This window comes from Anticarsia gemmatalis, chromosome 17, assembly GCF_050436995.1.
Source record: "Anticarsia gemmatalis isolate Benzon Research Colony breed Stoneville strain chromosome 17, ilAntGemm2 primary, whole genome shotgun sequence".
NCBI classification, from domain to species: Eukaryota; Metazoa; Arthropoda; class Insecta; order Lepidoptera; family Erebidae; genus Anticarsia; species Anticarsia gemmatalis.
The window spans coordinates 7,149,483-7,162,652 of NC_134761.1; the positions used below are offsets into that span (position 1 = coordinate 7,149,483).

The following is a 13,170-nucleotide window of genomic DNA, read 5'->3' on the forward strand; positions in this document are numbered from 1 at the left end:
ATTATAAATAGCATTAAGAATACTTCTGACCGATTATTTTTCACTTTTTAGGTTATGAGCGCCCAACAGTTTCCCATCTTTTACAAGCAGCACATTTAACCTGGCAACAAATAGTTCGAGGTATTAACATTCCAACGGCATTTATTAGCAGTTTCTCTGATGTGTACATCAAACCGAGGTGTGGAGGTGACTTTGACACTAACGTCAACATGTCCCTTGCTGAAATGAAGAACTCAATGCTCAAAGCTTTAGAACAACTGATGGATGACGAAGGTGATCGATACGTAAGCCCTCTGAATACCAACCACTCACTGACTGTTAAAGGATTGTGCTCTCATTCGACAGCTGAGATCACCAAACAGATCGCGTTTGTCGCAACACAGGAAATTCTATCATTTCCAGTATTCGTCTGCATTTATTCTGTTTACCAAAAAGTTCCTAGGATGCTATTAGAGCCCATACAGGTTGTTATTGATGAAAGTCTAAAGACTCAATATTCTGGTCATATGCTCGAACTTACAAAGCGGCTGAACGATGTAGCGTGTAACTGCTTACAAATATATCCATACCTGCCCGCCTTTAAGAGGTATTATCCGGAACAGCACAAAATAAATAGAGATGCTGAACGGCTATCGAACTCGCAATCGCTGCTTCTGTTTAATCATTTGATGAAGACTTATTTACAATCGACGACATCTACGAGGGCTTTTTCAGTAGTTGATTATTCAAAAGCTGTGTTATCTGGAAAAATAACAGACGATTTTGTAGAATATCCCATATTGAAATACTGTCAAAGTTACCTTGAGATGATAGATCAGTATATTACAAATTCCATAATACTGGCTAAAAGTTCCTTAGATGATGAAATTACTTGTCGTATAATCCAAGCATTAAATTGGCGAAATAGATTCGTAAGGCTAACAAATGAAGCAATCTTTGTTAACAATATAGATATATTACGACAAGATTTAAGAGAAGATATTGTCCCGTTACTATACGCACATAGAAAATGGTTGCGCAAGCATTTGATCCAAGTTTTCAGTAAACTAACAAAGCAAAATAGAGATCTGTTAAACGAATTAAATGTACAATTGGAAAACTTCGCATTACACATTGATCAAGACAATTCGCAGATGCTGAAACTTAGCAAGAAGTTAAGGAAAATTTATGGTCAACCGAAATTATACTACGACAAGGAAGAATATGAATTATGTACTGAAAAATCGGATATATACAACAAATTAACTTTAGACATGAGTCGCCCTATTTCGAAGCAATTGAACAAGTATTGTGTACACAATTATGCTGTTACTGATATGAGTTTGGCATTGGACGTACCCAATAAAGATACATTGGCCGTAGTTCAAGACAACTTATCGAAATTGACAGAAAACAAATCGGAAAGAGCATCTCCTCAGGTTAAACTTATGCCTGTTATATCCTATGTTGTTCAAAGGATATTCACAATTCTCCAGAGTGAATTTTTGGATGTCGTCGCCCAGTTGTCGAATGTAGAAGATCAACCCAAAGTAACAAGTGATTATTCTGAAGTGTTTGTCAGTTTAATACATTTAAGTAAAGTGAATAAAGGAGTCCCACCTGCGTTGTTAAACCTGTTGGAAATTGTGGTGCATTTGCAGGAATATAGACCCGAAATTGTGGGAAGGTAAAATTTTACGATGAATATTTATAAAAGCTTATTGGAGGCAACAAATCTATGGAAATTACTTAGTAAACTATTTTTCGTTCCAGAATATCGTCTTTTCCCGTCAAATTTTGGGACGAATTTTACAAGGCTGCGGTATATTCTCCGGCATTTTACCCGATGCCATTCTTGACAACGAAAATTGTTCAAGAATCCGAAGAATTTGTCGAGGAAATCCCTACCAATAGCAAGAGATTATCCAAGAATGTTGCTCTGTTGCCTTTTTACTTGCAGAAGTTTACTGTATCTACTGAAAATCCGGGTAATTTTATATTTTAATATCATATCAATTTAAATGTATTAGACTAAATGTAATAGAAGGAGTAGTTCACACTGTGCGTACGCTTAGCCATAAACATTGTAACCATGCGACATACTATCAAGATATAAAAATAATTTTATATAATTTATGGACGAATTTCTATATGGACCTTTTTATATTCTAGAATCGAGACACGTACTGGCATACGAAGCGGTTTCGATGGAAGATAGGACTGAATACTCTATTCAATTGGGATCTATTCTCAATATACTGTGGAAGAATATTGCAACATTAGATGCGGCTGCTTCGATGAAAGTGTAAGTAATTTTTTCATTACATAAATAAATATGAGGTTATACTTATTGAAATGCCATACAAATTGTTTCTTTCGCTTTTTTAGGGTGTCTGATGCCAAATTTGAAATGAAAAAGTTCGAAAAACTGATTTCATCCTTATATTTAATTCAAGCACAAAACACTGACAGGTCTTCTGACAATATAACAAAAGAAGATCTCAATAATCTCCTTAACTACTTCACAGACGGCACATTTGTTTATTATTTAAGCACGGCGTACAATGTTTACAAACAAATGGATGTTCTAGAAGCGAATGAACTTGAGGTGAAAATGTTGACAGCGCAGTTGTCATTTTTAACAAGCTTTTTGTTCATCAAAGTGATGTCAGAAGCGAGATCAGTAGATCATGTTGAGAAATACCGTCTCAAAGGTCAGTACATTGAAGAAGACGTGAAGATGTTTGACACTCTCCTTAGTGTGTACTATTTCCACGGTATGGTATCCGGAACTGTGAATGACTGTAGAAATATAGAAAGATCTTCAGATGTGATCATTTCTGAGCTGGAACCTGCAAGGATTGATGAACTGAAAATAGTACATCCATACTGTAGCGTTTTGATGGAGTTGAAGAAACGTACCGCGGAAACGATCAGCAAATACGCGCTTGGTAACACTTTCAGGCCCGAGGAACCTTCCTACGCTAGTTTTGTTAAGGTATGTGCATTGTGTACATATTAAATTGTATGATGTGTTATGAATAATATAAGATGACATATAAATCAATTTAACCCGTTACTGTCCCACTGTAAAGCAAAGGTCTTCACTTGGTAGGAGGGAGACGTCAGACTTTGAGTCCACAATGGCCGGCCGCCATTCAAAGATATTTGGGTATTTGTGAACAGTTTACGTATTGTAATACTTTTTTTTATTTACAGGATTGCAAACATTTTACTAAATCAGTTCTATCGTCTAGAACTACAGAGGATCTGCTAGCAAACCTGTTGTCGATCAGCCGGGACCTTTTCGAATGCTTACAAAGCAACTCCTCAAACACCTCGGCGGTTAAAAACGGACATGGAATGGTTAAACAGACGGCCTCCTGGCTTTATTCAGTCAACGCGTTTTATAAACAAGTTGAAAACTATTCTGACGCTTTCCCCGACTTAGCGAAACCTTTACAAAGTTCCCTATCTCAAATCATATACAGTGTAAATCTATTGAATGATTTGATAAAAGAGTATATTGTGAAGATAGAACAAGGCTCTCAACTTACGACTGCAGTGAAAGACTTGATGGTGTATCCTAATACTATACCGAGTGTTGGAAGTAAAAAGGAATATTTGAATAGATTTAAATCAGAGAAATTTTACCAACTGTTACATAAAATGGTTGTAGACAATGATGGTCGTTCCGAGGCCGAGTTGGAGCGAATTCAGTAAGTATTTTAAGTGTTGTATAGATATTTTTTTAACAGTTACAATTTGCATTTACCGTACTAAGTACATTCACATCCATTTCTACAAGTAAGTAGTCATATTATAAGGGACAACTCTATTGCATGTACGCTCGTCTGGAAATAGCGTATACGTATATGTACGTACACATACCTATATCAAACTATAATTATAAAAGTGTCACATTTTCATGTAATATTATTTTTCAGAATATTGAAAATGAATCTCGCAGAGTTGCGTATGCACTGCACAGCGATGGAGAAACTTGATAGGACAACGGCTGACGCAGTTCAGGCCACGTTGAATGAGCTCGTGAAGGCGTGGGACCAGCAACAGCGAGACATTGAGAAAAAGAAACAGGACGATGAGGCGTTATATGTCACCAAGTGAGTATTGATTTCTCTATGTGTTAAGGATTATGGGAGACATACTTCTAAGTTTATTTTTGTTTGTTATAATATTCTTCATGGTATTATGGTGGTTACATATTCAGGTTTGATCATCTCCCTTGAATTAAATATTTATTTAAAAAGAGTTTACGAGTGATTTCTTGAATTTTAAATCAACTAAAACCTTAAATTCAGCCTGGTTGTTTTGCCAAAATGTGCTCAATGCCCAATGTTACTATTGTTAACCTATTTTTAGTTAAACAAGTAGTCGTTTGCAACACGGAAGGTTACAAAATTTACTGATTTTAGGTCTAAATGCGAAGACGAAGATGAAGAAGCAATGGCCAATGAAGAGATACAAGAGATGTTCCCGTCTTTCTCTGAACAAGACTTCGCTGAATTCAAACCACCAACATTGGAACAAACACCTGTCAAACAGAAAGACGGAGATAAACCTAAACCAAAACCTTTGATATGTTCCGAAGACGTCACTTTAGTTTACAAATGGCATTCAAACTTAGTACGTACTATGACGTCAGCGGAATGGTTACCCGCCCGCAAGAAGTTGGTAGGCAATGATGTAATAAGTGCGTTCTTGCAACGGTATCCGACATTTAGTCGGATTATCAATAACGCGTGGGAGACTTTGGACGCGGAGTTTGAAGGAACTATTTCACCGAGTTTGATGGTGCTTTTGTCGCAGATCAAAGCAAAAGTTGATGGAGAGGGTGAGTTCATCTTCCCTTATATTTTAAATACCATCATTGTGTTATTTATCTATTTAGTTCTTTTGGATTTTATTACCAGAGTTTTGAATTTTTTTCTCCATGTTTCCTTCTTGCAGAGTCTTCAAGTAAAGTGGACTTCTATCGATCGGCATGGGTTTCGGAAACAAAACAATGTGTGCCATTACTGCACAGAGTAAAAGAAAGCACAAATGAATTACTAGACCGGTGGCCGGACTTCCCTACACTGAAAGAGGTGATTAAAAGTTTATTAGTTACTAGCTGACCCGCGCAACTTCGCTTGCGTCACATAAGAAAAAATGAAAAAAAAATCCCCGTTTTTGTAACATTTTTCGTTGCTACTCCGCTCTTAATGGCCGTAGCGTGATGTTATATAGCCTAAAGCCTTCCTCGATAAATGGTGGTCTGGTACTGAAAGAATTTTTCAAATCGGACCAGTAGTTCCTGAGATTAGCGCGTTCAAACAAACAAACAAACAAACTCTTCATCAGCTTTATAATATTAGTATAGATATAATGTTATGAGGAAGGTACTTCTATTCATACTACTTTTTTGGAGCCAGTTTTACGCGTCTCTTAAATGGTTACGATATAAATAGATGTATTTTGTTTGTGTAACGAAGATACTAATTTATCATCGACTTCTATATAATAGTCCGTCAAAGAGCCTAGTCATTTACGATTTAATTGAGTAATAATTAATAATTCTGGGTTCTAAAATAAAGATATTGAACAGACAATCGTCAGTTGCAAAAGCCTGTGGTTCACTGATGTTCTAAATCTTAAATGTTGTATTCGTTCGTCTGCGGCGAATATTGGATAGAAGGCTCTAAGTTGCTAAATCTTTTGACACATGGCGATTTTATCTATATATAATATAAATGAATTGCTGTTCGTTAGAATTGCTGTTCGTTAGTCTCGCTAAAACTCGTGAACGGCTGGACTGATGTGGCTAATTTTGGTCCTAAATTATTTGTGGAAGTCCAGAAAAGGCGTAAAAGGTGAACAAGAAAGCGTGAACGGAGCTGCGTGTGTCAGCTGGTGTTGTTACTAACTTTCTATTATTGATGCATTTCAGATAATGGTAATAGCAAACAGGATCCTAGGCTTCTCAGTGACGAGTCCAGTGAGTCGTTTCCTCACTGGTCTAGAGTTGCTCCGCGACAAGATTGAGGAATGGAATAAGAACGCGCACAGAAACAACAATCTGATCGACTTGTCGCTGGCCGTCGGACAACAGATCATTAACTGGAGGAAACTTGAGATGGCCCACTGGAAGGAGTGCCTTAATAACTTGTATCAGAGGTACGATATTCTTTTAAAATGTTTTAGGTGTAATTGTGCCCTGGAAGGCAATTTATCACCATTTTTATGTTTCGTAAATAGTTTTATTTTTTATTCCTGAAACTGGAGATAAATAAAAGAAAACTTTAGATGTCCTTTTTAGTTGAAAGTGAATATGTCGAGTCGAATGATAAGTAAGTCGCATGAAAATGGCACACCGTCATCGACAGACGCACGGTTGAGACATGATTGAGTCTGAACTAAAATAGCGATAGCGTTCAAAATTGTACTCTAAAACCCTTTATTATTAACTTTAATTCCATGTACTTTACACAGAAAAACGTTTTTTGTCGTAATAATATTAATTTCATAATAATATTTGTCGCCCACAGGAAACAGTCCGAAGCGCACAAGTACTGGTTCTACCTGTATGCCGTCATTAAATCGTACTTAGACTCATCGTTGGAGAGCTCTCAGGCCGACAGAGTAATAAATGTGCTGAGAGAGTTCATGGAGAAGTCTAACCTTGCCGAGTACGAAGTCAGACTGGATATCATATTTGTTTACCATTGTCATTTGGTGCATTTAGAGCGCAGTGCACAGAGAGGTAAATATTTTGGTATATTTATTAAATTTTATTATAAATTATATCTATTTGCAGAAAATATGGTACAAAAGGTGGTTTTGTTATTTTGAAAGCGTTACGTATTCACAGCCAGTTTGCTGCTGAGTACATTACGTACGTTATAGTCAACATTATGCTATCGAAAATGCTAGTATTATAAATGTAAAAGACTCTGACTCTACTCTTATATATATTTTTAAGTCTTTTATACAAAATTTATATTGTACAGGCTATATTTCATAAAGCTTCTAAAATTCTAAAGCAATTCCTATGCTTATGGGACAAAAAATAACTAAACATTATTTACAGACGAACTTCTCTCGATTCTATGGAACACGTACAACTACTACGCACAATTCAGCGCTCAAGTAGCGGCTCACATCAAAGAGAAGCGAGCACCTATTGAGAAGAAACTGCGAGATTTCGTCAAGATCTGCACGTGGGACCGAGATCTTAGCTACTGGAGTGTTAAGGATACGGTCGATAAAGCGCACAAGGCTTTACATAAACATACTAAAGAATTTGAGGTATGACTTAAACATAACCTACAACAGTTTTAAAAATATATTATCTTTCTAATTGGTGTATTCTTATCGGTAATGCTCAGTGGCATAACTACAAGGTGGCAAGTCGGCATAATGCCACGGACCACCAGCCGGAAGGGGTCCCTGGTCAGAGGAGAATCCCAACCCCCAATTTTTTATTGATCATACATTAGATGATGAATTTTCCACAGGCCTCGGACGGTATAGTTACGCCACTGGTAATGCTGGATTATTTAATCAGTCTAATGTGGTTGACTGTTGATACTACAAAATTTCATAAAAATATATATTCATTCAACTGCTGTACGTGATAAATTTGGTAGAATAACATATAACTGATGCGTTACTAAAGGGAGTGTTTTTTTTTTCAATCTGAAAATATTTTTTTAATGCTTGCTACTCCAATTAGGTTTTGGTCGAGTCTACCGTACCCCCGTATGAACAGATAAAATAACCATTGAGGTAATTCATTCATATAATTTCAGAACGTTCTAAAAGAAAGCGTAACGAGTTGCTTAGTGGACAACACGGCGGAGGTAATAGGCGACCACGTCGGTATATGGGACCGTCCGAAACGTGCGACTACGGCGTATGCGCCCGCAGGTGGCGCGTACATGATCGAAGTCGCCCATCATATTGTACAGCCTAGAAGCATAAAGGTAAATGTTTTAACATTTTATACTATTAAACATTGTCTTTCTACTTTCTGCTGTCTTCTCTTCTGCCTTCTTCAGTGTAAAATTCTATGCATCATGGGATTTAAAAACGAATTCATGTCTTTTTTTGTTTGGGATTTTTGTCAAATAGATGTTAGTTTTATACGGGTGTCCATTAGATAGTTGCGTAGATTTACTTTCTATTTTAGAGCTCATTATTATAACATTGTACCTTTTTGTAACTGTTTCATTATTGGTTATTTTTTGTTAAACCACTTAATATAGAAAGACAGGAGTATAAATATTTCAATAGTTAATTCGCCGCTGTAAAATGCTTGCAGACACTTTTTTAGCCTTTGCCAAATATTTTTTTGCATGACAGCTAACAATTAATGATTTTCTATTAACCTTTATTTCTATCCCGACGTTTTATTTCTTTTTTTGTTTGAAATGTTATTTATTATTTTATAATTTACTAATTTTCCTTTTCTGTTTTCGATTCACAGCATATTCAGGTAGTACGCATAATCCATTTAGTTATGACTGTATTTAATGCACTGTGTGTGGCACTCATAGAGGTTGTTGGGTAGATTGTAATTAAGGATGTTATGGAAATATTACATTCCAGATCCGGATATGCATACCGTTTTGTTTGTTTTGGTTTGTTGGCAACAGAAGCGTTAATATCGGATACATTGTTACCCACTTAGTAGAGTTTTTGAAGACAACATCAATTTCGGATACGCTTACGGACAGTTTCGGTTACGTATAGTTTCGGATACGAATATTTGATTTTCAGGAAATTGTTATAATAAAAAGCGGTCATTTTATTAATCTAGGCTCACTTTTTTGACAACTATTCAGACCTTTTATAATAGTTGCGGTTAGAATTTATTCCGGATACCCAATACTTTCGGTTACGGAGCTCCATAGCATCCCTAATTGTAATAACGTAGTAAATAACTTGTTTGTTTTATAGCTAACATTAATGCTCGTTACTGAATAATATTTAAAAGTAATTATCCAACTATATACAGATACGTTGGGTGGTCAGCGCGTAGCGTCCCATCCATTCTTCGTGAGACTAGTTCTATGATGAATAGTTCCATGAGACTATTTTACTTCTACAAGTGAAATGTTTACTAATCGATCGATCCAACTGTAGAAAATAGCGCTGCAACTATCAAAATCATATGGCGTTACGTTGTCTGTGGTGTTACGAGCATACATTATCCATAGTATCTGTATATATGAACGGAGTAGTATTTGTTTATACGTGAAGTATTTCTATTGAGCATGATACAAAAGTTACAGTTAGTGCACTAGCTTAATTTGAATGCATGATTTTGCTGGTAACTTCAAAAATAATCCGACTCTAACCGATAACTATGCAAAATACATGGGCTTTGATGGTTTTTGATGATGTTATCCAAGATAATAGTTAATGTGATTGTACAAGATACTAAGAGATTGACAAGTACAGTAGTCAAAAATGTTCAAAAACTTCACGTATAAATAATTATTTAGCTATTCATAACAAGGCTATAATTCTATCATAATTATCAATTTAATTTCTCTAGAAATACATGGACGAAGTGGACCGAGAATGCGCTCTGATTTCGGACGGCAGCCTGTTGTCCAAAGTGTCAAGTTTGTTGAACAAAGCTAAGACTTTGTGCAAGGACACTTTTACTAATAGCGGGTATCCGTCGATGGTGCAAGCTCTCGATGATTTCGTGACGAGTGTTATTGAGACTAGCACTCATCTTGGATCTTTGGAGGTAAGGTTTAGGCTAAAATAAAGATTGTACCTGAGCATATAAATGTTAAAATGACAATTAAGCTATATCTGTAAAAAATGCTAAAAGATTTGTACAACAATGGATACCTACCTTAAGTTACTTACGTTAAACATTATTTGAAACATATACGTACTCTGTTTAATGATTACGGAATTATTGATCTCATAGTATTTTTTTCTTGCCTCCTATATTTAATAGGAGTTTTTAGTTAATAAATCCTGGTGTCATTGCCATGGACGGGAAAAGACGGTTAGCTTCAATAAAAATCTTTAAAAGCACTTTGATTCGTTTTCTTCGTATTCATACTTAGAGTACTTTTTAGGTCGACACATCACTGCCAAAAGAAAAGCAAACGTCGCAAGCAAAGAACTTCGTGCAACAAAAGCGCAAAGCTCTGGCTGACTTGTTCAAGTACCTAACTAAGTTGGGACTCAACTATCGCACTGGTTTAGTTATACTTAGTGCTTCAGACAATGATCTGTATGACTTCACTATACCGCCCGTTGATTTGGAAGCTGCTATTAGCTATTTGAAGTCTAAGTAAGTGTATTTTTTATTATTTTATTGATAACACAGATTTTAACTTCACTTGTGCACACTGTTCTTTGTAATAGACTACTTAATACTTTAAATCGAAGGTCTATTAAACAGTTTCTAAGAATATATTTATCGTAATAATCGATTTAGGGAATCTACCTAAATTGATGCATGATTTTTTCACAAAATGCACTAAGTAAAAAAACAAGTAAAGAAAATAACAAAGTAGTTTACTTTTGACAAAATGAGTAGTGCATTTTATGTCTCGTGACGCTGAAATTATAATTTTCAATAGAAACATTAAATACAATTTCTAAAGTCCAGTATCATTTGCAGACGTTGCGACGCCGCACTATCGCTGCTCTGGTCCGGCTGCGAGAAGTACTTCCAGAAGAACATAGCTCGTCATAGAACATTAACATTGGCGCTACAACAGCCACACCAAGACTTGGGTATACAAAACATTGAGAGATGCAAGGGCTTCGCTGCTCATCTCTTGGTAAGTTATATTTACACTTATGTTATAGACTATAGGGTTGATATTTGTTACTTATTAAAGGGTCAAACTTTATAAATGGCTTAGTAAATGCAACGATTTAAAAAGGAACTCTGTTAAAAATTTCGTTATCATAAATTTAGCTAAATTTAAATGTCCACTAGTTATTTGAAAAGTAATAGTCAATGGTAGGGTGAAATAGTGAAGTTATTGCTTTCAATGTATTATTTTACTTTCTTTACAGAAACTAACCAACACACAAAAGAAATCAATATCTAAATACTCCCGCTACCTCTACGACTTGCGTACTCTCAGTACGAATCTCACTAACGCTTTAGACGTCGACAACACAGAAGTAAATCTTTCCACTTTGAACAAGAAACTAGACCTTTTAACAGAATGCTATGCTCACATTAGCATTGTACTAGACCAGTTCTATCTATTGATCAAATCGTGCCCAGAGAAAGGCGTCAATTCCGAAACAGAACCGGATTTCGATAACGTGCTTTCCGATTCAAAGATAGTTCGATGCTACAAGAACAGTGATGAATGGAAAGAACTGACTAAGAGAGTAAAAGCACTGATAAGTAGTGTCGATAAACAAATGAACGCGTTACACAAAGTCGCTAGTAATATGCCAAATGAAATAGGTCCGATTGCGAATAATGACGTCATTGTCATATCACAAATCCATATCGATGTTGCCAATAATTGTAAAATCAATTTGGAAAAGATGATCAAAGATATCAATGATTTGTTAGATGATTATCAGTTCAAATTCAAGTTGCCGATACATGGTTGTACTCCAAAACATCCTATTTTAAGGAGTCTAGTCGATATGTCGACATATTTGACCACAACTATTGGGGAGCTTCAGAAACTAGATGAAGTAAAAGAGTCTACACAAGCTGTTACTAGTGATGATTTGATCAATCGTACTGAAGATCTGATAGCTACTATGTTACTGATCATTCAATCAGTGTACAAGAAACATTTGCCCCAAGAGCAAGAAAATGCCGAAGTACTAAACGCAATTGATGAAATAATCAAGAGTGACAGCAGAGATGAGTCCAGAGATATTATTGAGGACAAACATTTGAAAGAACATTTGCAAGACAAGCTATCAGCTGATTCCAAGCTGTTACAAATGGAGGTACTGATTAATAAGACACAAGGATTATTGGTGTCGTATGGCCAATATTTGGCCAATGGTAAAGAGGTAGATGAAGTGAGGAGTGTGGTGCTGCGAATAGTGCCAATATTGGAGCAAACTATGCTGTTTGTGCAATACTTTATTGCTCAGAAGGTGGCTGTGCACAGAGTTTCGTGCAAGATGCTGTCTGTGCTGCTCAAGATCTTCTCTGATTTAGCTTCTAAAGGGTAAGTATCAAGATTCATTAACTTGAAATTAAAACGCATTGCATAAATTTCTATAAAACAAAATCTTCATATTTGGATGGTTTATTAACCATTAACCAATAAAGTTATCAGTCAGTAATTGATTTTCTTTGTTATTGTTCTCTAGTTTCTGCAAACCTTCCGACCTGGATATGGATGAAGGTGAAGGAGAGGGCGGTCCGGGCAAGTTGTCCGGTGGAATGGGACTCGGTGACGGCGAAGGCCAGAAAGATGTTTCCGAAAGGATTGAGAATCAGGTATGCCTACAAAAACCATACAAATGCATTTGGAACATTCTTAATCAATAGTATCTGTTTATACATACATTTCATATAGCCTCTTTTGGTATTTAACTGTACAGATGTTTGTGAATCGAATCTGTTCAACTGAAATCTTAAAGTCTATGTTGAATTGAAATGACAAAGTATTGTAAGATAATTTATTGTTGAATAAGTTCTATAATAATTATGTTGTCGCTTTATTCAATAGGACCAACTAGACGATGCGCATCGTCCTGGTGAAGAGAAGAACGAAGAGAACAGAGACTGCAAAGAAGAAGAGAAGGGAGTCAACATGACAGATGATTTTGATTCACATCTACAAGATGTTGAGAAAAAGGGTACAATGACATACATTTATACATTACTTAAGAAATATGTCGTGATTTTGTATTGATAAAATGTAATGGTTACTAATTCGAAATAATTTGTTGTTTAGAAGGCGAGCAGTCAGATCAAGAGGACGATGAAGACGATGCTGATAAACAAATGGGTGATACTGACAATGCCGCTGAAAAGTAAGTTTCCGTTTATTCGCCATTATTGTTAAACAGAAAATTTATTCCTCATAAAACATTGTAAACATATAAAGTAGAATCAAGGAATTATAAAACTATCTTAAAACACGATAAAAATGTAATTTTGATTTAGCTTTTGAGGCCGAAACATTGAGGAGTTTTAAAAGTTAATGTTTTTGC

General features: G+C 35.8%; 1 protein-coding gene across 1 annotated transcript in view; it reads left to right on the forward strand.

Moving 5' to 3' along the window:
• Window positions 1–13,170, forward strand: part of LOC142980055 (midasin) — a 29,985-nt gene that overhangs the window by 10,511 nt on the left and 6,304 nt on the right. The window contains exons 11-29 of the mRNA XM_076125334.1: window positions 52–1,666; window positions 1,753–1,967; window positions 2,152–2,284; window positions 2,368–2,977; window positions 3,199–3,698; window positions 3,927–4,103; window positions 4,416–4,834; window positions 4,951–5,087; window positions 5,930–6,156; window positions 6,528–6,742; window positions 7,070–7,287; window positions 7,791–7,964; window positions 9,542–9,742; window positions 10,086–10,303; window positions 10,637–10,799; window positions 11,041–12,176; window positions 12,322–12,451; window positions 12,684–12,813; window positions 12,912–12,990. Coding sequence (XP_075981449.1) covers window positions 52–1,666; window positions 1,753–1,967; window positions 2,152–2,284; window positions 2,368–2,977; window positions 3,199–3,698; window positions 3,927–4,103; window positions 4,416–4,834; window positions 4,951–5,087; window positions 5,930–6,156; window positions 6,528–6,742; window positions 7,070–7,287; window positions 7,791–7,964; window positions 9,542–9,742; window positions 10,086–10,303; window positions 10,637–10,799; window positions 11,041–12,176; window positions 12,322–12,451; window positions 12,684–12,813; window positions 12,912–12,990 — 6,697 coding nt within the window. The remainder of the gene's footprint in view (window positions 1–51; window positions 1,667–1,752; window positions 1,968–2,151; window positions 2,285–2,367; window positions 2,978–3,198; window positions 3,699–3,926; window positions 4,104–4,415; window positions 4,835–4,950; window positions 5,088–5,929; window positions 6,157–6,527; window positions 6,743–7,069; window positions 7,288–7,790; window positions 7,965–9,541; window positions 9,743–10,085; window positions 10,304–10,636; window positions 10,800–11,040; window positions 12,177–12,321; window positions 12,452–12,683; window positions 12,814–12,911; window positions 12,991–13,170) is intronic.